General features: G+C 34.3%; 2 protein-coding genes across 2 annotated transcripts; both read left to right on the top strand.

Moving 5' to 3' along the window:
* Window positions 1–463: 463 nt before the first annotated feature.
* Window positions 464–17,387, top strand: LOC133182119 (putative E3 ubiquitin-protein ligase UBR7). Its single transcript, XM_061316845.1, has 11 exons — window positions 464–622; window positions 2,048–2,175; window positions 5,734–5,794; window positions 6,409–6,504; window positions 9,931–9,984; window positions 11,137–11,245; window positions 11,590–11,690; window positions 11,886–12,023; window positions 14,467–14,632; window positions 14,823–14,884; window positions 15,457–17,387. Exons 1-11 carry the CDS (start codon window positions 479–481, stop codon window positions 15,550–15,552), a joined length of 1,155 nt encoding a protein of 384 aa, XP_061172829.1. The 5' UTR covers window positions 464–478; the 3' UTR covers window positions 15,553–17,387.
* Window positions 17,388–20,021: 2,634 nt separating this feature from the next.
* Window positions 20,022–21,789, top strand: LOC133183522 (E3 ubiquitin-protein ligase PDZRN3-B-like). Its single transcript, XM_061318471.1, has one exon. The coding sequence runs from the start codon at window positions 20,420–20,422 to the stop codon at window positions 21,407–21,409; it is 990 nt and encodes a 329-aa protein (XP_061174455.1). The 5' UTR covers window positions 20,022–20,419; the 3' UTR covers window positions 21,410–21,789.
* The last annotated feature ends 4,658 nt before the right edge of the window (window positions 21,790–26,447 follow it).

Raw genomic sequence — 26,447 nt, forward strand, 5'->3', positions numbered from 1 at the left:
TCATAGAAAAATATTTATTTAAAAAAAAAAGTCAAAGGACCCTTGGGATACGGAACACTGGGGGGGGGGGGGGGTCCCGTCCCCAAGCACCTGTGCTAAAATTATGAAATATTGATAAAACTTTTCCTATTACAATTATTAGTAACTCCAAGAATGTTTTTTTTGTCATTTAATTAAGTTTTCTAACCCCCCCCCCTTCTCGAAATACATGTAAATTGAATTTTGTGAACTGATTATCACGCCTCCGTCAGCCAAATTTCAAAATCAATGGTGAATATTTTTCTTTATTTTTCTTTACCCCCCCCCCCCTCCTTCATTATACGTATCAAATCTTGTTAAGAAAACTTCGATGCTTTCCCCACGAACAAATAAACTAACAAAACTGATAAATAAACATAAAATAAAAAAATAATAATCGGGTTCGATGTGTCATGATAACTCTCGGGTTCGGGTTTCTTTTCATTAGTCAACAAACAATATGGACGAAAGTTTGGCGCCAGTAGAGAAATCAAGCGAAGATGTTTTATCAATGGTTGACGTCTTAAAAGAGGAAGTTGAATTAGAGGAAGAGGCTAATGCGGTACTGGGAGACAGTGATGATCAGAACTGCACTTATCCACTTGTAAGTGTTGTCTTTGAATTAGGACTTTAGTGTGTGAAAATCTGCTGACTAGTGTTTATGTCTCTGATTAAAGTAAAGTACTAGTAGTATTATTTAGAGTTTGTAACCATATATATTGTATATATTTAAGTGTTTAGTGGAGTTAAATATGAATTCTTGTTTAGAGTCTCTAGCAATTTATATTGTATACATTTAAGTGTTTAGCTGTTTAGTTGAGTTAAATATGAGTTTTCATTTTAGGTTAAATGAAGAGATTTTTCTCAGCTAGTATCAAGTCCAGATCAAAGATGGCTTCAGAACTATGAAAATTCAAGACAGACAAACCAGAGAGCTACAGATCCAAGAATTATAAAAACTTTGGATTTACAGCATCACTCTTTTTGTCACATGCTTTGGGTATTATTTCTGGTATTATATGCGTTGTGAAAGCATGGTACCCATTAAATAACCATATATTTTACTCCCAATCTTGTAACTTAATTTACCTTTCAATGGTCCCAAACAGCATGACCTCAGCATGGATGTTGGAATGCGAAATTTTTGAAACTGACATTCCAAGACAACATAGTGCTATTTGGGACCATTGAAAGGCAAAAAAAAAAAAAAAACCCAACAAACAAACAAACAAGATTGCTTTTGGTGGTTACTCATTTAATACAAGAAATAATATCCTAAACATGTGACAAAAAATGGCACTGTAAATTGAAGGTTTTTACAATATTTGGATCTGTAGCGCTTTGATTTGTCTGTCCAAATTTTCTCAGCCAGAGAGCTAAAGTTCTGCAGCTAGTTCAAAGACTATTCTATCTATATAGCTATTTATAGCTACCTAGCTATTAATACCTACACTTATCTTTTTTTTTTTTTATTGCTTGCTTTACAATACATGCATTTCATGGCCGAATGTGGGATCATTGCAATATGGCGAATTTCTTGATACAGTCGCACTGACGATGAAGATGACAAAAATTTTGGCCAAAAAATGAGTACTTTCTAACTTACCAATTATGCATCCATAGCTACATCCAGTTCCAGCCTAAACTGTCTTAAAAATCTGTATTAATTTTTAAATTGACCTTCGTGCATCCTTAGATAAAAGGTTTTTGAATGATTATTCATACATTCCTCTCTAATCACCACTCTTATAAAAATTTAAAATTTACACCCAGAATTTTGCCATGCAAATGCACATGATAAACAATAAGTCTGACCTGTTTTAAAGATGTGCCTTAATTATTATTATTTCCATTTTTAAAGACAGGTAAAAAAAGGTAGAAGTAGCTACTTTTAGTAGATTTAAATACCTAGGTAGCTGTTAAAGTGTTAATTATAGCTATGTAGGTAGAAAAAGTCTTTGGACTGGACCTGATTATGATTTGTAAAACATAGCAATCATGTTTTATTATATAAAACCTTTCATTATAGGGTTATGTATCCCGACAGGCTTTGTATGCTTGTGCAACCTGTGCCCCAGAAAGTCCAGCAGGAGTGTGTTTGGCTTGCAGTCTTGAATGTCATGAAGGGCATGAGCTGTTTGAATTATATTCTAAACGGTAAATTTGAAAGTTTTTTATGTTGACAATTAGAGTTGGATGATATATATCGAGATATTGATAAACTTCATGATCTTTAATGAATCTGATGCACATATCAATAAGTGAGCGGCAATATCGATCAAGAAAACGCTTATTTATGTTATACTTTACTTCAAAAGTTATATTCAGTTTTTAGCCAATGAGAATGCACAGTTCTCTGAAAGTAAGCCCGAAACTAGTGTTATGAAAAAAGGCAATATGTGAAAACTCTTTGGTCTCCTTGGAGACTCTGACTGAAAAAGTCTAACGTTTGGACTTATTTCGGATTTCCAGTTTATGAAAAAGACTCGAAGAGATTTACTGACAAAAAAAATGGCATGTCATCACTGTAACAACTTGGTCCTGTACAATGGAAATACAGCAAATATGCATGTACATTAAAAGAGACATCATCCGAACATAACACAAAATTTTGATGACACTACACAGAAGAAAAGCTCTGTTACCCAGAAAACAATACAAGCTAATCTACCATCATTATCAAAATACCGGTACTCTAATTCCTCATCGAGAGCAGCAGACATAAAGCGGGCTGTGGCATGATTTATTGTGTCTGACATGAGACCGCTGGGCATAGTGGAAACCTACATCTATACCTAGCGAAAGCAGTGATTAATCTAGGTCATATGTACTACATGTACCAATATTCAGTATTTTTCCCCAAGAGAAAATTTCCCTTGCTTATCTCATTTTCCTGTTTTGATGAGTAAAAAATTCCCCTTACACTCTAAAAAAGCTCAAATGTTTTTTTTTTTTGAATTCTTGCATTATGCAATATATTTTTGATATCTTAATGTTTTCTAGTAGGCAAGTTGTACTTGTATCTTTTATTTCTTTGTTTGACTAGGTAACATCAATTGAATTTATTTTAGAACGAGTTGATTTTACAAATTACGGAATGTTGCACATAGATGGCTAAGTTAGAAACTACATAAAAAATAACTTTATCACGCCAAATAATTATGAATTTTTCTATGATATAGATATGAATTATATAATACAGAAATATCAAATTACATTCTGAAAAAAAAAAGTCTCATAAACGAGAGTTAACTTCATACATGAACTTTTTTGTGCCAAATCCAAACAGTGATTTATGTGCAAATAAATAATTGCAAATGTAAAAAAAACCCATTAAGACTACAAGGATAAGACTAAGTTGTAACCGTATACAAGATGTGATGGCATATTTGCCATGGTATGCATGGTGGATCTTGTCATCTGTGCATTTTATTGATACAAAAATGGTTTTACACAGGTTAGGCACTGTAAATGGTCATAAAAATTCTCAAATTCAATTTCGGCCAGGGGGTCTTTCTAATGTCCTTAAGTGCAGTCATCCTTATTATGTTGCATCAGTAATGAACCCTAGATGGAGCATTCATGTCCTATGGACATACTTCTAGTTTTGAACTGTGATATTTGTTTCATACTTTAAATTACTATTTAATGTTTTAAGACCAATTTTTCTCAATTCATTTTTTTCTACTGCATTTTTAAACACATTGAAGTGAATAAATTACTTCTTTAATATTTTCTAGCAGCCGATATTTCCCTAAGTACTCTGGAAAGAGCTATTTTTATGCCCCGCCATGAATATGGCCGGGGCATATAGTGTTTGTCATGTCGTCTTCCATCCTTCCATCTGTCCTTCCGTCACACTTTGCGTTTAGCTCTGTTCAAAGCTCAGTTTCAAAGAAACTATCCAAGATATTTTTATCAAACTTCATATGCTGATAGATATTGATGAGAGCTATGCAACTGCATCAACATTTTTTGCCCTTGACCTTTCATTTGACCTTGACCTCACTTTTCTTAAATTAGTGTTTAGCTCAGTTTTAAAGATACCATTCAAGGTAGTGTAATCAAACTTCATATGTTGTTACATACTGATAGAAGCTATTCAACTGCATCAACATTTTTTAACCTTGACCTTTCATTTGACCTTGACCTCACTTTTCTTGAATTGTGTAAAACTTCATATGCTGATTAGGGCTGTCACGGTTCCAAAATTTTTCGGGTCGGGTTGGTTCTGTAAATTTTCGGTTCAGTTTCAGGTTTTTCGGGTCAGTTATTTACATCTATTTTAAACCTTAATTTCATGAATTTAACTTGAAAAATCTTTATTTGTTACATTAAATTTACATTGAAAACAAGTCTTAACCATGTGAACATCTAGACATCAGTGACTTGGCCTACTATTAGCCACAACCTGACCATTCCTGCTCGTTTTGATAATTATCTAATACTTCTGTGACAAGTGTTTTGTCATGGAATGAAGTAAATTTCAGCTGTGATGTTTATTTATCACTGTTATCGTCATCATTCCTTTGATTTCGACGCCATTTTTTGTATTGAACAGACTCTAATATATAAACCAGACCCAAACCGAAATCCGGAAAAATAGAACCGGAACTGAACTGAACAACTTGGACCGCGGTTCTCAGTTATTTCGGGTACTTGTGACAGCCCTAATGCTGATACATACTGATGAGAGCTTTTCAACTGCATCAATATTTTTTTACCTTGACCTTTCCTTTGACCTCACTTTTCTTAGATTAGTGTTTAGCTCAGTTTTAAAGGTACCATTCAATACAATGTTATCAAACTTCATATGTTAATACATACTGATGAGAGCTATTCAACTGCATCAACATTTTTTGACCTTGACCATTCCTTTGACCTTGACCTCACTCTTCTTAAATTAGTGTCAAACTTCATATGCTGATACATACTGATGTAAGATATTCAACAACATCAATATTTTTTGACCTTGACCTTTCCTTTGACCTTGACCTCACTTTTCTCAATTTGTGTTTAACTCAGTTATAAAGAAAACATTCATAATATTTTTATCAAACTTCATATGCTAATACATACTGATGTAACCTTTTCAACTGCATCAACATTTTTTGACCTTGAACTTTCCTTTGACCTTAACTTCATTTATTTTAAATTAGTGTTTAGCTCAGTTTTAAATAAACCATTCAAAATATTTTTATTAAACTTAAATATGCTGATACATATTTGTGAGAAGTATTCAACTGCATCAAAAACATTTGACCTTGAACTTTCCTGTGACCTTGACCTCACTTTTCTTAGATTTACATTTTGCTTAATTTTAAAGAAACCATTTATTATAAGATATATTTTTGTAAGTTTATGCACTTATACATAATTTGGCAAGAATTTATCATCTATATCCAACATTTTAGATTTCAATTTCAATTTTAAAGAAACTATTCAAGATATTTTCATCAAATTTCATATACTAATACAAATTTTCATGTTGCATTACTAATATACCCTCGGCTGGGCATTCATGTCCTATGGACATATTACTAGTTTCCTCCTTAACTTTTCTGAGAACAAAATGGTCTTCTCCAAATACAATCCTTTGCAATTCTCTTTCATCCTAATGTCCTCTATTAAAGTGGGGTCCTTTGAGATGTTCACCATTTCAATGATATCTAGTTTACTCTGTAAATATACTTTAATGTATATATTTATTACCAGGAATTTCCGTTGTGATTGTGGAAACAGCAAATTTCCAGGAACAAAGTGCAAGTTATATTCTGTAAGTTTTGTTTGATTGAAATTCTCATTTCAACTAATACTGTATACCAACTTTTATTCGCTACAACTTTAATTTGTGATTTGTCAGTTTGAAATCTACATGCTAGTCCACGACTAATTTTTGTGTGTAAATGTACAATGAAGTAAATAATTTGTGGTGAGAAATACTGTAGATCACTTAATTTTCTTAACGCTTTATTTTCAGGAGATTGTTATTTGGTATTTATAAATGAAACAAAATTTTCACGAATTTCAGTCATTGTTCTATATAATCTTTTATAATACTAATATACGCAAGATTGAAATTTTGGCAAGCAGAAAGTAGCATTTAATTACGCTGAATTAAAGTTATCACGAGCAAAAAGTGATTTACAGTATATGTGAGTTAAAGAAGGTTGCAAAACTCTTTATATATGTCTCAGTAACTGCAATAATGTACCCCTCTCCAATTTTTTTTTTTTGCTGAAAAGTGAAAACAGATGAAAAAAATCAGAGAGGGCTACATTATTGCAACTAATATCTCAGATGCAAATTAAAGATGTGTACAGTAACTTGTGCATAAAATACATTTGTGAAACACTTAATCTTAAGAGTGCATTTTATTTATGAATGCAGGAGAAAGATGCTACAAATTCAGAAAATGCTTACAATCAGAACTTTAAGGGACTTTACTGTACTTGTCATCGACCCTACCCCGATCCAGAAGATGAGGTATTTTCAAAGTTGACTATACATCTTTTAACTTATTTGATTAAGTGAATGGTTCAGCAGTCTGTACCAAGTCATTCATTTATATTTTAGACCTCATATGCTCTTAGTGGTCCTGACTTTTATGTGTTCATCTTTTGATGGCACAAATTATGATATGGCATCCTGACCTGTCTGTATGTCTGTCAGCATTTTCCTGTCGGGGTCTTACCTTTCACACCTTGAGGCCAAGGGTCATCAAACTTGGTCAGCTGATTTAGAGATTAAAAAACAATTTCTTCCTAAATATCTGTCACCAAATAGTGAAAAATGCTTTCCATACTATCCTAATACTATAGATGAGGAAATATATACAAATAAAATTCAGAATTATAAGATTGTTATTTCTTTCTTGTTATTCCTAATGAAATTACATACATGTATAGGATAACATTGTCAAATCTTATTAAGATGGAAGTTTTCATAATTTGTGAATCCCTGAAACAAAATGGTTGAAGTTTGAATAACACAAGGGAAATAATTGCAATTACATTTTTAGTTCACCTGAGCCAAAAGCTCAAATGAGCTTTTCTGATCAAAATTTGTCCATAGTGTTGTTGTCAGTGTAAACTTTTCACATTTTCACCTTCTTCTCCAGAACCATTGGGCCAATTTCAACCAAACTTGCCACCTTGGGTAAAGGGGTTTCAAGTTTGTTCACATGAAGGGCTACACCCTCTTTCAAGGGGAGATAATTAAGAATTAGTGTAAATTTAATGGTATCTTTTAAAAATCTTAGCAAGAACCACAGGGCCAGAAAAAATGAAACAAGTGAAAGCTTCATTACATTGTGTAGATTGAAGTTTGTTCAAATCATGACCCCCAGGTATTGGGTAGGGCCACAGCAGGGGATCAGAGTTATACACAGGAATATATGGGAAATATCTCTTTAAAAATCTTCTCAGGCGTAGCAAAGCCATGATGTCATATTTACCGTATATGGAAGCATCCTCAGGTAGTGTAGATTCAAGTTTGTTCAAATCATGACCCCTAGGGCTAGGATGAGGCCATAATAGGGGATCATATGCTTTATAAACAAAGAAACGGTTTATAAAAAAAACGTAAATTGTTCCAACCCAGTTTATATCATATAAATTGGTTAGCTATTAAATTCATTCCTTATTATATAATTTTCGTTCATTTAGTGTAAGTAATTAAGATGATTTTTCCTTAAAAATGACTACAAATTGTTAAAAATTTTAATGTAACGTCAAGCGGATCAATACACTTTTGACGCAAGTCATAGTGATGTAGGCGACACAGTTTTTAGCTCACCTGAGCCAAAGGCTCAAGTGAGCTTTTCTGATCAAAATTTGTCCGTTGTCTGTCGGCGTCGGCGTCGTTGTTGTCGTAAACTTTTCACATTTTCATCTTCTTCTCAAGAACCACTGAGCCGATTTCAACCAAACTTGCCACAAAGTATCCTTGGGTGAAGGGGATTCAGGTTTGTTCAAATGAAGGGCCATGCCCTCTTTCAAGGGGAGATAATAAAGAATTAGTGAAAAATTAATAGCATCTTTTAAAAATCTTCTTGTCAAGAACAACAGAGCCAGGGAAGATGAAACTCATGTGGAAGCATTCTCAGGTAGTGTAGATTCAAGTTTGTTCAAATCATGACCCCCGGGGGTAGGGTGGGGCCACAATGGAGGATCAAAGTTTTACATAGAAATATATAGGAAAAACCTTTAAAAATCTTCTTCTCAAGAACAGCAAAGCCATGATGAGTCATATTTATATAGAAGCATGCTCAGGTAGTAAAAATTCAAATTTGTTCAAATCATGACCCCCGGGGGTAGGGCGGGGCCACAATGGAGGATCAAATTTTAAATAGAAATATATAGGAAAAATCTTTAAAAATCTTCTTCTCAAGAACAGCAAAGCCCTAATTGGTCATATTTATATGAAAGCATCCTCAGGTAGTGTAGATTCAAGTTTGTTCAAATCATGACACCCGGGGGTAGGGCGGGGCCACAATTGAGGATCAAAGTTTTACATAGAAATAAATAGGAAAAACCTTTAAAAATCTTCTTCTCAAGAACAGCAAAGCCATGATGAGTCATATTTATATGGAAGCATCCTCAAGTAGTGAAGATTCAAGTTTGTTCAAATCATGACCCCCGAGGGTAGGGCAGGGCCACAATGGAGGATCAAAGTTTTACATAGAAATGTATAGGAAAAATCTTTAAAAAATCTTCTTCTCAAGAACAGCAAAGCCCTGATTAGTCATATTTATATGGAAGCATCCTCAAGTAGTGAAGATTCAAGTTTGTTCAAATCATGACCCCCGAGGGTAGGGCAGGGCCACAATGGAGGATCAAAGTTTTACATAGAAATATATAGGAAAAATCTTTAAAAAATCTTCTTCTCAGGAACAGCAAAGCCCTGATTGATCATATTTATTTGGAAGTATCCTCAGGTTGTGTAAATTCAAGATTGTTCAAATCATGACCCCCTGGGGTAGGGCGGGGCCACAATGGAGGATCAAAGTCTTAAATAGAAATATATAGGTAAATATCTTCTGATGAAGAACTGTAAAGCCATGATTAGTCATTTTGATATGGAAGCATCCTCAGGTAGTGTAAATTCAAGTTTGTTAAAATGATGACCCCCCGGGGATAGGGATGGGCCACAATGGGGGGTCGAAAATTTTACATAGGAACATATAGGAAAATATCCTCTTCTCAAGAACTGAAAATCATGTTTAGTCATTTTGATATGGAAGCATCCTCAGATAGTGTAAATTCAAATTCGTTCAAATGATGACCCCTGGGGTAGGGTGGGGCCCAATGGGGGATTGAAAGTTTTACATAAGAACATGCAGAAAAAATATTTCTTCTCAAGAACAGAAAAGCTATGTTTAGTCATATTGAAATGGAAGCATCCTCAGGTAGTGTAGATTCAAATTTTCAAATATTGACCTCTGGGATAGGGAGGAGCCACAATGGGGGATCAAATTTTTACAAAGGATTATATGGGAAAAATTTTTCAAAATTTACTCAAGTACAACAAAGCCATTTGTTATATTGACATGGAAGCATCATCAGGTATCCCCCCCTCCCCCCCGGTAACCCTTTCAATACTGAACTGATTTGTGCTTTTGTGCTTTTGCCTAGCCAATGTGCTCAGGTGAGTGATGTGGCCCATGGGCCTCTTGTTATGATTTAAAGTAAATTTTTTTATCCAATTCAATGGAGCATTACAACCAGAATTAAATTATTTTATCATCAAAATAAATGTACTTGAAGTCCGGTATATGGATCATGTGATTATTAGCATGCATAACAATCAGCACATCATGTACCTTTATGATGCAATATGTGGTGCACAGTTTTCATTGAATTAACTGCTGAAGCAAAACTGTTGTATAGTTGAACTTCAACATTGTTTCAGATTGAAGATGAGATGATTCAGTGTGTGATTTGTGAGGACTGGTATCATGGAAGAGTAAGTAATGGAAGAAAAATTCAAATTTAAAAATTTCTTATTTAAGGAGGCTGGGGGGTCAACAAATTAACCACAAATTAACCACCAGATTTAACTTATTTTTTTAGATATGATATCTTAAGCTGTCAACTATCATTTGGCAAAGAAAAATTTCAAAAAAAATTATTTTTATAATTTGATTATTTTCTATATCTTCGTATGGAGCTCTTCTTCTAAAGGAGATCAATATAGTCTAAAAATGGCCACAACCCTCCAACCTCTTTAAGTATCATTCTGACACTTGACTTTTGTTTCCCAGTACCTTTTTATTACACTCCCTTATAGTGCAATTTAAAGCTCATCTGAACCAAAGGCTCAAGTGAACTTTCCTGATGAAAATTCATCTGTTAACTTTTCATATTTCTGATGATTCTCTAGAAATGCTTCACTGCTAATTTCAATCAAACATAGTAGGAAACACTGTTGATAGGAAAATTTAAGTGTGCTCAAATGAAGGTTCATTCCTCTTATAAGGGGCATTAATAAATACATGTACATGTAATTGTTACTTACATTCAAGCATCCCTGATAAAATGCAGACTCAAGACATTTGTTAAGATCTTGGTGGCTAGGATTGGGCCTACTCCAGAGGCTAGAGGTTCCTGGCTAGATACTTTAGACTTGGCACCACCCATCCATAGTAGAGGATCAATTTTAACTGATTAAACAGAAAAAAAATCAGAACAATAGAATCAGTATGAGGCAGCTTCAAATTATTGCCCCTGGGGCTAGGTTGGAGTCAGTTGGGGATTCAGGGAGTTTTACATTGTAATACATATATGTATACAGAATTTTTTTCTTTAAGAAATGCAAATTTCAATTCAGATATTAAGAAATCTCCACATGTATATTGAATTTTCTTGTAAATCATAGCCCTTTAAGGTTTTAGCTATACACTCAGGGTACAGAGCTTCAAAGTTTGGCCTGAACAATACAAGTAAATTCTTGACACAGCCTTGAAATAAATGACATTTAAAATAGATGCATGGGTTTGTCCAGCAGAAGTATGTTTACTTAAACATTAAATTTTTAAAATATAAAATACCGGTGATACCTATAAATACTAGATGTGTCTACCACCAAATTGATTTTTTTTCTGTTGAATTTTCACAGCATTTGGGTCTTGATAGTCTGCCTTCCAGCGAGAGCTATACTGAGGTGGTGTGTGCAGATTGCATGAAGAAACATGACTTCTTATGGGCTTACTCTGTACAGAGTCTAGGTAGGGCTTAAACAAGGCTAATCATAAAAATGAAAAATCATTTACACTAAGAGAAAATGAATAATTTTTTGGACAAAAACTTGTCTGACTGTTTCTTAATCATGTATGTCACCATATAACCTCTACAACATACCTTTATCAATAAGATACATAATCAGATGCTATTACTATTACTCATTAAAAACAGTTTTGAAGGATGACATCGTTCTTGAAAAAGAAGAGACAACATCTTAAAGGAATTAATGATGTTTCAGAACTTTCTGAAACAGAAGACATGTTGATGAAAAAGACTTTGTCCCTTTATAAAGAATTTAATATTCAGTGTACTTTATGATCATTTTCAGATACACAGTGTTTGGTGACAGAGGATACATCTGCAGAGGCTAATGTAGAGGAAACTTCTCCAAACAAACAAGAAAACAAAGCAGATAATAGCTGTCATCAGGTATATACATAGTAACACTTGGTTTACTGAACTCTAAAGAAAATAAATGATTGGTCGAATTTTACTTCAAGTATTACTGCTGTTCTGTATTTAAAGTAAAACGGTATACAAAATATCAATACCTGTATGATTTATTATACGAGAAAAGTATTGGGAAAATTGATTTTATGAAACAGCACTGGCATAATTTTTTAGGGAACAAGTGAAAGCACACAAAATGACATATACTGTCTCCTGAAAGATATACAGAAGAGAGATGTAACTTTTAAGGACTGTGGTACATTTTGGCAGGATGGCTGGAGGAAAAAGCTCTGTAAATGTGCAGATTGTCTGGTAAATGATCAGTTTTTAGCTCACCTGAGCTGAAAGCTCAAGTGAGCTTTTCTGATCACATTTTGTCCGGCGTCCGTCTGTCTGTCTGTAAACTTTTCACATTTTTGACTTCTTCTCAAGAACCACTGGGCCAATTTCAACCAAACTTGCCACAAAGTATCCTTGGGTAAAGGGGATTCAAGTTTGTTCAAATGAAGGGCCACGCTCTCTTTCAAGGGGAGATAATTAGGAATTACTGAAAAAATAATGGCATCATTTAAAAATCTTCTTCTCAAGAACCATAGGGCCAGGAAAGATGAAACTCATGTGGAAGCATCCTTAGGTAGTGTAGATTCAAGTTTGTTCAAATCATGACCCCCGGGGGTAGGGCGGGGCCACAATGGAGGATCAAAGTTTTACATAGAAATATATAGGAAAAATCTTTAAAAATCTTCTTCTCAAGAACAGCAAAGCCATGATGAGTCATATTTATGTGGAAGCATCCTCAGGTAGTGTAAATTCAAATTTGTTCAAATCATGACCCCTGGGGGTAGGGCGGGGCCACAATGTAGGATCAAAGTTTCACATAGAAATATATAGGAAAAATCTTTTAAAATCTTCTTCTCGAGAACAGCAAAGCCATGATGAGTCATATTCATGTGGAAGCATCCTCAGGTAGTGTAGATTCAAATTTGTTCAAACCATGACCCCTGGGGGTAGGGCGGGGCCACAATGGAGGATCAAAGTTTTACATAGAAATATACAGGAAAAATTTTTAAAAATCTCCTTCTCAAGAACAGCAAAGCCATGATGAGTCATATTTATATGGAAGCATCCTCAGGTAGTGTAGATTCAAATTTGTTCAAACCATGACCCCCCGGGGTAGGGCGGGGCCACAATGGAGGATCAAAGTTCTACATAGAAATATAAAGGAAAATATCTTCTTCTGAAGAACTGCAAACCATGATTAGTCATTTTGATATGGAAGCATCCTCAGGTAGTGTAGATTCAATTTTGTTCAAATGATGACCCGCAGGGGTAGGGTGGGGCCCAATGGGGAATGGAAAGTTTAACATAAGAACATAAAGAAGAAATATTTCTTCTCAAGAACAGAAAAGCTATGTTTAGTCATATTGATATGGAAGCATCCTCAGGTAGTGTAGATTCAAGTTTGTTCAAATGATGACCCCTGGGATAGGGAGGAGCCACAATGGGGGATCAAATTTTTACAAAGGAATATATGGGAATTTTTTTTTAAAATCTTCTCAAGTACAACAAAGCCATTTGTTACTTTGACATGGAAGCATCATCAGGTAGTTTAAAATTCAAGCCCCCCCCCCCCCCTCCCCCGGTCTTTTCAATACTGAACTGATTTGTGCTTTTGCCTAGCCAATGTGCTCAGGTGAGCGATGTGGCCCATGGGCCTCTTGTTTTTTCAAGGGCTATTCCAGGAAAAAATGTATGAGAGGGTTGGTTAGCACTTCATATATATTTTTATATGGGTAGTGGGGGCTGGAGGAATTAAATTTGTATGGGTGGTTGTCCCCACTTGATTTTTTGTTAGATGGTGGTTGTATTTACATGTACCCTCAAAAATAATCAACTGCAAAGTACTTCTTTCCTTTCAATTTGTGTAAATCAGTAAATAATGATATTTTTTTATCAAACACTTGCCCTAAACAGTTGTAAAGTGTGTTTACATTGAAAGTGAAAGTAGTATCAAACATACCAGAAACAAGGGCAGATAACTCTAAAAGCTATGGACCATGAATGTAATGACAGTGGTGGATTGGGACACGGATTCTTTGTTTTTTGGAGTGCTCCAGTCAAACATGATTACATTGGTAAATTGAATGATATTAGAAACAATCAGAAAGATTGTTTTATTTTAAATCGAAAGTAGAAATAAACGTATCTGATAATGAACATTTTAGAGCATGGCTATAGAGTTTGCAAGTCAAATATTTTACTTTATACCACATACATGTACAGAGTAAAAGGAAGAAGATGAGATATGAATATATATGACGTGTGTGTGTGTGTGTGTGTGTGTGTGTGTGTGTGTGTGACTAAATGCTAAAAGACACAATGTTCTTTGAATTTAGATGGATGGTTGTATCAAAAGCATTTTTAATTTGATGGGGGGTGGGAGAGATGGTAATTAAAAATGTATGGGTTGTGGAGTAAAAAATAAAAGTGCCTTCCCATCCCCACCCCCATTTTTTCCTTGAATAGCCCTGATCAAATAACCTCAGTTTTACTGAAGCCTTTTAATTAACTTATTTTTTAATTTGATGGGAAGAAATGTTTTAGTGTACTAAAGCTACATTTCTAGTTATTTTTTATGTTTTATGCTAGCAATAAATACAATAACAATGTATGAATTTGGAGGTTGTGAAAAGCAGATGAAAACTTGATATGAAAGGTAATGTAATCATACTAATACTGCTATCTTCATTCATAGGTAATGTACAAAGAAAAAGGCCTAGAATTTCTGACTGATGAATCTGACACTGTACATAACTATGAACAGCGAGGCAGAGACAAGGCTGTTTCCTCCTCTCAGTATGATAAAGGACTCCAGGCTTTATCCTCCATGAACAGGGTTCAACAAGTCGAGGTTCTTCACGGTTAGTGTTTACTAGAATTTGTTTTTACTTGTTTGTTTTTTCACAAATTTGATAAAAATAGATCTTAAAAATATATGCATTTGTTCAAGATTTTGTAGGATTACTGAACACAGAAGAATTTCTTTTTCCTCGCAGAAGGAAAATTTATATAATCATGCATTTAAACAAAATTGCTTCTTATATTTTTCAGGCTTTAATGATTTGAAGTCAGAGCTAACAGATTATTTGAAAAAGTTTGCAGAAAATGGAAAGGTAAGATTATAGATTATATTTGTCTTTACCTATAACCCCAGAAAGGAGGGATTTCTAGACCTCTCTATTTTCTGTGATATACAGTATTATTCATGTACAGTAAAACTCAATTATAGCAAAGTGTTGGGGACCTATGACTTTACTTTGCTATATCCATTATATACATATAAAGAATTTGTTGAAGTATATATAGCAAACAGAGTTTGTTGTAAACATAAAATTTAAGAAAGAGTTATTAAGAATTTTGCAGGGAATCCCAAAAATGTTTCCTATATGCATAAGTTCACTATGTACATATGTGTTCATACTAAAAGTTTTACTGTACATGTATATGACTTGATTGAATGTAAAATTGTAAACATGAATATAATATAAAGAAAAAAAGAATATACATGTCAAATAAAATGATTGTGTTTGAAAATTAATTTATTGAAGTATGAATTAAATATTAAACATAAAGAAAATGTTGAACTATTATAAGTTGAAATAAGATTTATTCTTAGTAGACAAGGAACCGTTCTTAACATAATTTTAGTAATTTACATATATAATGCTAAAACTGATTTCATTAGGTTGTAAGAGAGGAGGACATTCGAGAGTTTTTCTCCGGAATGGAGGCCAGAAAGCGACAAAGGGCTGCAGGACCAATTCCTTATATGTGTAAATAAATGAGACTAAAAAGTGAACAAGTTTTATAATAAGGTCTCTGTATTCCATTAACAGGTTAAGAAAGTTTTATTTCTTAAATTTTTTTTAGAAGTTTTCTGGTAAATAATTTTTTTTTTTTACACCTTCCTCTCACTTTTCAGAGGGGTTAAAGGTGAAATGAGGGGTTATTTACAGTCACTCTAGTATACACGTACATTTTGGATAAGTGATAATGTTAGCATTTTTAAGTACCTCGGTAGGTACATCCCAAATAATTATAAGCAATGTTTGACCATACTGGCATGGAAAATGCATTTGGAAGGATTTGCCTGCAATTTTGCATCAGATTGCATTTTACCCGTATTCTCCTTACCAATAATAAAGTATTTTCTTTGAGCCACATGGAATGTTTAAATAAGTATACATCTACCAACTGTCTGAGTGGTCAAAAAGGAATGGTGTATAGCATGTACATGTATATGTGATCCAAAGATAAATAACTGAAAGTATGTAAACAATCAATTACACAACCCACAGATTTGTGGAGATTCAGAGAGATTCATATTAAGGCATAACCTTACTGATTTCTTACTTTGATAACATGCTTTGAGTAAAACAAGATGTGAGAGATGATGACTGTATTTTTATACTATTTGAGATTTACTTGTATTCTTATTTATAATTTGTAAGTTGCACTGCCTTTTAGGCAAGCTTTTAGTTTGATTTCCTGTAATAGTGAATATTGACATTTTTATTCATTATAAAATTACAGAGCGAATAAATGTGTAAACAAACCATTGGAAACTTTTTTCTGAGAGATGTACATTGTAAGATTATTTTAAAGATGTTGCTTTTATTGTGACTAAATGTGTGAATTTTGTATATGATAAAATAACTAGGTATGAAAAAAAAACAAAAAAATAACCCAGGTGGAAATATTTTCTCTTGCAAATTTTCTAACTATAAAAAGAAATTAACATCCCCTTCCCCTAGGCAGCAAAGAAAACGGTTATGAATTCAAAAATATCCATATGGTTATTTTCTGTAATAATTGACAGAAATGTGAACTTAACAAACCAATGTCAGATTGAGATGTAAAATTGGTTGATTTCTACGTTAGATCTCAGGCAGTCCGAGAGCTAGGAATTATTCAGTCATTATAATTTATAGCAATATGAGCTGCATTTTTAAGAATTTTAATTTTGCTGTTAAAATGTGCTGTTATGATAAATATGTATATAATTTAAACCTTTATGATCAATTAGACTAATATAAAGTATTTTTTTTTCAGAAGGAAGGTTTCTTTACAATAGAATGTATAGCATTATATATGTATAAGAAATCAATACAATAGGTAGAAGACGACAAGAATGTAATTTTGCTTCAATCAAAGCTTCTAAATAGTTCTTCCATCGCAAATTAGAAATACCAAAAGTTTATAAATGTTCTTTTTTTTCTGTCGTTGAAATTGTTAATTACAATTTTGCCACAGAAATTTCCAACATCAAAGATGCAGCTCATATTGCTTTAAGTTACTGGGAAAACAGTAGCTTTTAGCTGCCGATATTCAGTTTACTGTGGCTCAGTTAAGTCACAATATCCACAGCAACTTTTATCCTGAAAGGAAGAATATTAATAAAGGACTAACTGAATGTAATCTTGGTATGTGTGTGCCAAGAATTTCGATCAAAATTTAAGCAAAGAGACGGGCTTTATCATTAAGTCTATCATTAAACATTTAAATTTTGTGTAATATCCAATCTGAGTCCGCATGTAGCTTTCATTCGCATATTCATTGTACCTTCTCTCCGGTTGGAGAGGATCTTGCATTTTTGGTCGTTGTTTGCCACGATGAGTAATATTTTCACAAATCAATAAATAATTTATATTTAATAACGAAATAATTTATATTTTGCATGGTGCATAATTTTCATGTATGAGGGGTCATGTTTTTATACCCCACGCAACTAGTTGCGGGGGGTATAATGTTTTTGACCCGTCCGTCAATCAGTCAGTCAGTCCGTCTGTCCTGTTTTTTTTGTCAGCGCAACTCCTCCTAAACCGCTGCACAGAATTTCGACAAACTTTGCATATATTTAGGACACGATGTGTAGATGTGCATATTACCAGGAAATTCCAATTCCTTTTTTTTTCTGGGAAATTCGGCACTTTTCAACTTAGATTTTTGGCCATATCTTGAATATAGAGATGAACAGTTTGTCAGCGCAACTCCTACTAAACCGCTGCACAGAATTTCGTCAAACTTTGCAGATATTTAGGACACAATGTGTAGATGTGCATATTACCAGGAAATTCCGATTCCATTATTTTTTCTGGGAAATTCGGCACTTTCAACTTAGATTTTTGGTCATATCTTGAATATAGAGATGAACAGTTTGTCAGCACAACTCCTCCTAAACCGCTGAACAGAATTTCGTCAGACTTTGCAGATATTTAGGACACGATGTGTAGATGTGCATATTACCAGGAAATTCTGATTCCTTTATTTTTCTGGGAATTTCGGCACTTTTCAACTTAGATTTTTGGCCCTATCTTGAATATAGAGATGAACAGTTTGTCAGCGCAACTCCTCTTAAACCGCCACACAGAATTTCATCAAACTTTGCAGATATTTAGGACACAGTGTTTAGATGTGCATATTACCAGGAAATTCCGATTCCATTATTTTTGCCCTAAGAGTTTTGCCTATTATTGAAGAAACTTTCCAGCTAGGTAATAAGGATATCCACTGGAATCAGCCTTTGTAATGACATTTTATGTGAAATATTTTATGACCTTAAAAGACCCCTATTGATTTTGAGATCAAAATATTAATGATTTAACACACACACAAAATCTTGAATCTTGGATAGTCCCCCCCCCCCCCTCAAATTGGTGCTTTACCTTAAATAATTTCATAAGCACAGTATATAAACAAATTCATATGACTACATCATAATTTTGTTTCCATCAATTATTTAAAGGTGTAAGTTGTCATGTGTTGGACATGGACTTACACTCATTAACAAATCGAAATCACTGAGGAATTTAAATAACACTTTGTCAGCATAACTCCTGCACTGAATTTCCTGAAACTTTGTAGGTATTTCAGACATAATGTATAGATTTGTATATTACCAAGAAATTTTGATTCCATTATTTATCTAGAAACTTCAGCCCAATTAAATTTGTAACATACAATGATTTGAATGTCCTTGTATGCAAGAAGTTTTGATGTGATGATTTTTTGCAAGTAATGCCCCTTTTTGAATTATACTGTGTATTTAAAATGCACTGTGCCATTCACTATGTGTTACATTGTCGAGTTTTGGGGGAGCGTGGGGTATGTGAGCTTGCTCACTTTTTCTTTCATTGCTTTTGAAATTACAATACGAGTAGGCATTTAATGTGTTGTAAGCAGAGATTCAGATCAATCGTTATAAAGACTCGATATCACGAGTGGCATAACCTGACAGGCGGTCGCTGTGAATTATGTATATCATTATAGCGGGTATGCTGTAAGAGACTCGGAGAAATCCTTGGATTATCGGAACTGTTCCCGGATCAAAGGTCACCTGATCTATCGAAAATCACTCGCCGATGCCTCTGCGGTTCTGATGCACTATTATCGGTGAATTATTCAGAATGGCCATATGGCGTTTGCTTAATTAACGTAACTTTCAGGTTTTGTTGCGGTGAATTCCAATCAACAGGTTCTCTTGGGAAGAATAACTTAGAATGCACCCTCACCATGTACAACACATGAGACGTTAACCTTGATATATGTTTGATGTATTACTATAGTGAACATCAAAAACTTGTTTAAACTTAAAATTAATGTATTTGCAAACTACAATGCATTTACCCATTAACCCCCCCCCCCCCATCGCCCACACACAAAAATTAAATTTGTAAATGTCTCTGGCTTGAATTGAACTCATTAAGTGAGGAAAAAAAAAACGTTTGAAAGGACTCTGCATATTTTCTTGCTTTTAAATAAGACTATTGCCAGTCCTTTTTTCTAATATTGGAAATATGAATTTAAAGTCTGTTAAAATTACCACTTGTTTTGAGTGTATTTTATCTAAAACATACTCGGAATATTTGAAATATTCCACATCAAGACACGATTCGCATGATTGTTTACTTTCCCCTATAAAATATTCTCCAGAAGTAAATGAAATTCATCTCTGCAAAATTTGTGTATTTTATTAAGACGAGGACATTAAAGACAATAGCTTGAAGCTAATCATTAATGCAGTCGGCAAAATTTGCACACAGGAAATGGAATTAAAAGCACTAAACTATAAGCATTTGGAATAAGCCGAGGTCTTGATGTTGAGATCAGAAGTACACTGTCATTTGAAGCGTGACTCCCACTTAAATGAACTATTTCTGTGTATTTGCTCTGTCATTTTAAACTTATTTTCGTAATGAACTTAATCTCCTTTGACACAGCAGGAAAGAAGAAAATCAAGTCGTTATCAGACAAGACTTTCCAAATAAAGACTTGCTAATTTATAAGCAATATTTTTTTCAGGTAATGGAAGTATTTTTTCATGCAGGGATATTAATTATTGTGGATGATAAGCGAATACGATGAGATGTGTCAATTTAGAGGGTCCTATCTCATGATCTATTGTAGTATCGATTTTGAGCGTCAATACACGGTACCTTGCGCCACGGAGAGTAAGCCCAGTCGGAAAAGAGCGTCGGACGAGTAACATCAAATTACATACCACAAAACTCGAAGACCGCCGAGTGAGAATCTGTCCACAACTTGATGAACTTTTGTTTGATTTTATATGTGAGAAAATGACACTCAACAAAGTTAGCATTTCCCAGCAGTAAGTGTATAAGATAAGAGGTTTGAGAGGAACTTTTACGATGGGTTTCAGTACACATCGTTTTATTGGGTCGGTGGACCCCAATTTAATATGTGGAATATGCAGTTCTGTAATAGAGGATGCTGTGTTGACGCCTTGTGGACATACTTTTTGCTTCTGTTGCCTCGAGACTTGGATGAGTAAACCGCGAGTGAATTCGTGTCCTGAGTGCAGAAGCACTATGGTTCTGCAGGACGTAAAACCGGTACTATGTCTTCGCAATCTTGTGAATGGTTTTGATGTCATGTGTGATAACAGCGAACGTGGATGCAAGTTAATTGTAAAATTAGAACGGTTGAAATCACATTTAAAAGTATGTGGATATACACCTGTAAAGTGCGCAGGGTGTTCCGAGATGGTGAGTCGGTCAGAACTTGCGAACCATCAATTGACCTGCGAGGGAATTTCAGCTTCTTTGAAGGATGAAAACTACGATTCTTACATGCAAAAATCTTTAGCGGCAATATCACTAGAAAATGAAGCTACCTCTTTGGAACTTTCGGGACTTCTTGCAAAGATTTCGTCTTTGGAATTTCAGTTGAAGTCTTTGAAAAGAGATATGCAAATCTCCGAGTCCAAAAACCGTGTCCTTGAAAGAGAGTACAGGAAAACTAAGGACGAGCTACAGCAGAAGCGAAACGAAATTCTCGAAGTCCAGTATTCCGAGTTTGACCCGGACTATGACTATGGTTACACTCCGCAAACAGTAGCCAAATTGTCTTTACTCATCGCTAGATTTCTGCTGAAGAAACCGTCGTATGTGGACAGCGACAAAATTTTTGCGGCTGTCAAACGTTCATACGAGCAGTACGCACGCTGTGGAAACCAGTATGAACACGATGTCCACATGCTTGTTGCCACGGCATTTGCAAGCAATTGGTTCAGCGAAAGTCAGAGAATCAACTTTCATTGCTGGCTTCAGAGTCTTGCTAGATATCGTCAATATGCTAACACGGGGATAGACTCGTGTGAACATCATATATACCAATGAAATGATGTCTGAACGTAAACAATTATGATTGCAAACCGGTAGGACATTGACTTGGACCTTGGCTCAAGGTGCTTGTGGACAGGAGCAGCCCCCCCCCCCCCCTACTTTCTACAATATACACCCCGAGTCTACGGATATTTATTTAATTGTCTTCTTTCATAAATTTTTCTTCTAGCACACATTTACAATGTTTTTCACATGGAAATTTATTTTTAAAAAAATCATACCCGCTGTATTACAAAATAGAGAAGGTAAGTCACCTCGGTTTGTATACATTGGACCCCTTTTGGATATCAAGTCTAAAATACGCAATGTATTGTAAAGTAAATGTGTGCCAGATGAATAATTTAAGAAAGAAGACAGATTAAAATATCCTTGGACCCGGGTTGTATATTAATTGGGGGGGGGGGGTCCTGTCCACAAGCACCTGTGTCTTGGCTTGGTAGCAAATGTTCAGACACGAGCTTGAAATTTTGTTTTTATATGCATTGAATTAACCATTGAGAATTTCAAAGTTGTTATAAACAATTAAAATCGAGGAAACGTTTCAGTTTTTTATTCCTTTGAGACCCGAATACGTGTTGTGAATAAATGATTTTTCCTGGTATGGAGTTAATGACGGTAATTGGGGGCTTTATGTCTTAGATTTGAAAAAGTTCTGGTTCCCTGTATAGAAAGTATAGCCGTATTTTAAGTGTCGTCATCTCTAATTGTGAAGAACCTAGGATCACCGCTTGGTAAAGTAAAAAATTTAAATGCTTGACTTCCTACTTAGATTACAGTAGACTTTGCGAGTCATTTAAATCTTGCTCTGATTATCATTTGTTCAAGTATTAACTTAGAAATAGGAACATTATATAATGTTTTTAGGAGGAATTTATGTATTGTATATGTAAAAATATGTAGTTTTAAAGAAAAGTTCCTTAGATTTCGGAATAACAAGCTTTAAAGATAAGGCAATGTTTTACAAAGTCATTATGAAATCCACATGCATGTATAAAAGTTTTTTTCCTTTTCAAACTTATGTGTTTTTTCTGTTTACTGCAATCTATATAAAGTATTTTTTTAAGCAGACAAAGCTCTCGAGATTCGGTTACCCTTCATGTGTAGTTCACTGTTTGTGTATTCCAGAAATCGGTAATAAACCATTAATTTGACAATGTTTCCTATTTTATTGTTTGCGTTTACTTCCTGGCGCTGTGTTACTAACAATTATCCTAGGATCAATAGACCATATCTCACAGCAATATCTATCGGCACTCTACTGTAGAAGGCTTATTTCCTGCTATTATTATTTCATAAAATGATAAAACTGAGAAAGAAATGTTATCAAATAAAACTCTCTTTGTAATGAATACAGACTGGAATATTTTATTGAATTTTTTAACCGGTAGAAAAGGCATTTCTTATTCCAGTTTAGACTAAGTTCTTCAGGGTGTTGGATACTGAAGGTTTTATTGAGTAGAAATAAACTGATATCTAAAGGTTTGATTGCAGTTTAGAGTACCGAGTGCAAAGAAATAATTATAGGCAGAGGTCTGCTGGGAGAAGTAATCATCCTTTGAAGAGTCAGTTTATAAAGTGTGGCCTGATGAGTGGATCAAGCAGTCGGAATATCAAGGGCAATAAATATTCATCTTTACACATTAGGAAAATTGACTGTATCTTTGGTCAGGAAGTTGGAATTTTAATTTTTAACATATCCGTGAAAATATTTGAAAACTGTTACATGTATTAGCAGATTCAAAAATATTTAGAGTACCCAAAGTGCAAATTTAAAAGAAGATAATTAGGTAGTACATTTAGATAGTGCATTTAATTAACAAGCTTTCAAATGATATATACTTTTTGTGTTATCTTTGATAACAGGAATTACACGCTATATGAATTCGGACCATAGGAAACCTTTATGTATCCTTAAGAATGTACATCCCTCAGCGAAGTACAGCTAGTAACTCAAAATCGTGATATTAATAAAACTAAGAATTAGGGTCTTTTTGAGCAATAATTAACTTTCATTTTTACATTTATGCTTCTATGCACAATTGCAATATTTTTCAACACTTAGGTGATTAGCTATTACAATTACCTATTACACGTGGCAAAGATCGAAGATTCATATAAATGTATATAAAAAACAAAATACATAGATTTGCCATTAAATGAAGTGTAAATAAGCCACTTAGCAAAATAAGTCAAGTTTTCTGTTTTTCAAATAGGGAATCCCCATTGTTCTGAAAAATTGCCTTCTTGAAACAGAATGAATTTGATATACGCATAAAGAGACAGGATTTTTCTTCAAAACTGCCGTTTCCGATTTTTGTTTCAAAGAGGCATATTTTTGAAAATCACAAAAATCGAATAAAATTATTATCAATCCGAAATGGAAAATGTGCACATGAAATAGCACATGATATTTCAGTGTCGGAGCTGGTCTAGTGGTAAAGCGTGTGAGCTCTTCGCGAAGATTCTTTTTACCTGAGAATGGGTTCGAATCCTGGAATGGCTGGTATATACATATTTTTCTTCTTAAATAATGGAAGTACAATGTAACATCTCTCTTGAGAGAGAAAGAGAGAGAGAGGGAGATATGTCGTAAAGTTAATGAGTAAATGCATGCAGAATTAAATTGCTTTCCTTGATATTGTGATCTAAATCAAATATGACATACATTTAGTGGCGATGTCTTAAAATATAAAGTACTATCATTTTAAATAATTTAATTTTTTCATACTTATTTCGTTTCATTATTGTTCTGTTAATTAGTTGCTCAGATTTGACTTGAAACAACTAAATTGAAATGACTCAATGGATTTTTTTTGGATATTGCATCAACAGCGTGATTATTGGACACATTTTTATATACATATGAATAAATATTAACGCATGCTGTCTATAGCAGATCTTTCAAAATGATGTGCGAGATGCACTTGCCATTAATTGTGCATTTTATCGTTCTAACTTTTCACGTGCAATATAGCGATAGTGACCATAGATGTGAAAAAAAGTTTACTATCAGGTTGCCAGTCTATAGGATAGGATATTTTTTATTTAAAGTCGGATAAATCAACAAGATAGGAAAAACTATGCATGAAATCGTAAAACAACGTTATAACAAGCTGGACATACCCTCCGTATAAATAAAGCCATCTACGTAGCATTATCTACTAGTATATTTAGAGATAACTTTTCATGCGTCGTGGGTATTTAAATGTCCTTCTCGATATAGGGAATAATCACAAGTTTCTGCAACACCCTCTTTTACAAAAGTGGGTCAAACACCAAGGTCAAGGTCAAGAGGTCAAATACACTGTATGATGGTACCCAAAGAAAGATCCTGTCACAAGGAATACACAAGTGAAATATGAAAGTCATAGCTCCCACCAATCAAAAGTTCTGGGCAAGGTTAAAGTTTTTGCGGACAAACAGACAGACAGACGGACGGACAAGGCAAAAACTATATTCCCCCGAATCTTCGATACGAGGGCATAAAAATTACTATAGCAAAATACATACTCAAGAAAAAGTAGCGTTGAACGCGTGGGGGGGGGGGGCGTGCCAGGTTAATGTTTTTTGAGCAGGTAAAAGTTTTTAGAACAGGTCTCATTTCCAGGTCGCCCGCCTGGCGCAGTGGTTAGAGCGTCTGCTCTAGAGTCGCGAGGTAAGGAGTTGATCCTTACGTCGCGGGTTCGAATCCCACTGTGGGACGTGGAGACCGGTCCTTCGGATGAGACCATATAAACCGAGGTCCCGTGTCGCAGTAGGTGTTGGCACGAAAAAGACCCCTCACTGCTCAATGGCCGTAAGTGCCGAGCATAGGACAAAATTTGCAGCTCTCCACCGGCAAGTGGTGGCGTCTCCATATGAGTGAAAAATTCTCGAGAGGGACGTTAAACAACAAAAAACAAACAAACAAACATTTCCAGGTAACTACGTTTAAGTCTTATATCGACCAAACTTGCATCGATGATACATTGGATCAGATTTATGATATTACTACGTAACGGATATTCAAAGTTTATTCCATAACTTTTTTAATGCGTTATCTAAAGCATTTCTAAGCGTGGAGTTTTTATTGTATAGTCTTTTGATCCATCCGACTTTTACGCTTTTAAGTTTGTATTTGATATCGATTAAACCAAGACCACCATCATTTATTGGCCTTATGAGTGCATTGCGTTTAATTCTCTCTCTCTTATTCCATAAAAATTGTATATAATATGATGTATGGCGTTGATTCCCATTTATCAGCTAGTTTATGCTTTCCATCAAAATCTGTAATCTTTACCAGAACTTAAAATACCAGATCTAACTTTTAAATCGTAGTTACGCTTAGAACTGTCTTTCGTGAGGGTTTTGGTTTGCTGCTGTTGCTAATTGATAAGCTTCTTTTAAATTAGTTTTTAATAATTCTACATATTTGGAATAAGAAGAAGAAGATGTTGGGATGTTGAAAGCAATATCTATTGGTAATCTGCCAAACATTAAGAAAAAAACGGTGAATGTTGACTTGATTCTTGCTTCATACAGTTTTTGGCATGGACTAATGGTCTGATCTGGGATTTCCAGTCTGCCTTTTGGTCAATGTTCAAAGTCCTTAACATTTGCAGAAGTGCCCTTTTAAACCTTTCACAGAGTCCATTACCCATTGGTTTTGGTAAGGTGTATAGTTCTGGACTCCTGGATGTTCATAATATTATTACATAGTTCTTCAATCACTTTTCCTTCAAACGGCGCTCCTTGATCACTGTGAATTTTCTGTGGAATTTCGTATTGATATAAAAATTGTCTAAATTGATCATGATTAATAGGTGTTGGGCAGTATTTAACTTTCTGTATCTTTTCTGGGTCAGGTTCAATTCTATTTTCTGAAGCAATATGCCCAACATATTTGACTTTTTTTCTTGCAGAATCACATCTGTTTGGAGATAATTTCAAGTTGATCTGTCGGAACTTCTGAAATATTTGTTTTAGTCCTTCAAGATGCTCTTCAAATGTGTTGGAAAATACGTATTATAATGATATCCAGATAGATATA

This window comes from Saccostrea echinata, unplaced genomic scaffold (genome assembly GCF_033153115.1).
Source record: "Saccostrea echinata isolate AGI-Se365-2 ecotype Australia unplaced genomic scaffold, CSIRO_AGI_Sech_v1 ptg000009l, whole genome shotgun sequence".
NCBI lineage: Eukaryota > Metazoa > Mollusca > Bivalvia > Ostreida > Ostreidae > Saccostrea > Saccostrea echinata.

Bases quoted from the DNA above. Each gene is read 5' to 3' on its own strand.
- LOC133182119 (XM_061316845.1), top strand. From the start codon at position 479: ATGGACGAAAGTTTGGCGCCAGTAGAGAAATCAAGCGAAGATGTTTTA. The intron at 2,176-5,733 runs GTAAATTTGAAA...ATTTATTACCAG, and splicing joins TTTGAATTATATTCTAAACG to GAATTTCCGTTGTGATTGTG. The intron at 9,985-11,136 runs GTAAGTAATGGA...GAATTTTCACAG, and splicing joins AGGACTGGTATCATGGAAGA to CATTTGGGTCTTGATAGTCT.
- LOC133183522 (XM_061318471.1), top strand. From the start codon at position 20,420: ATGGGTTTCAGTACACATCGTTTTATTGGGTCGGTGGACCCCAATTTA.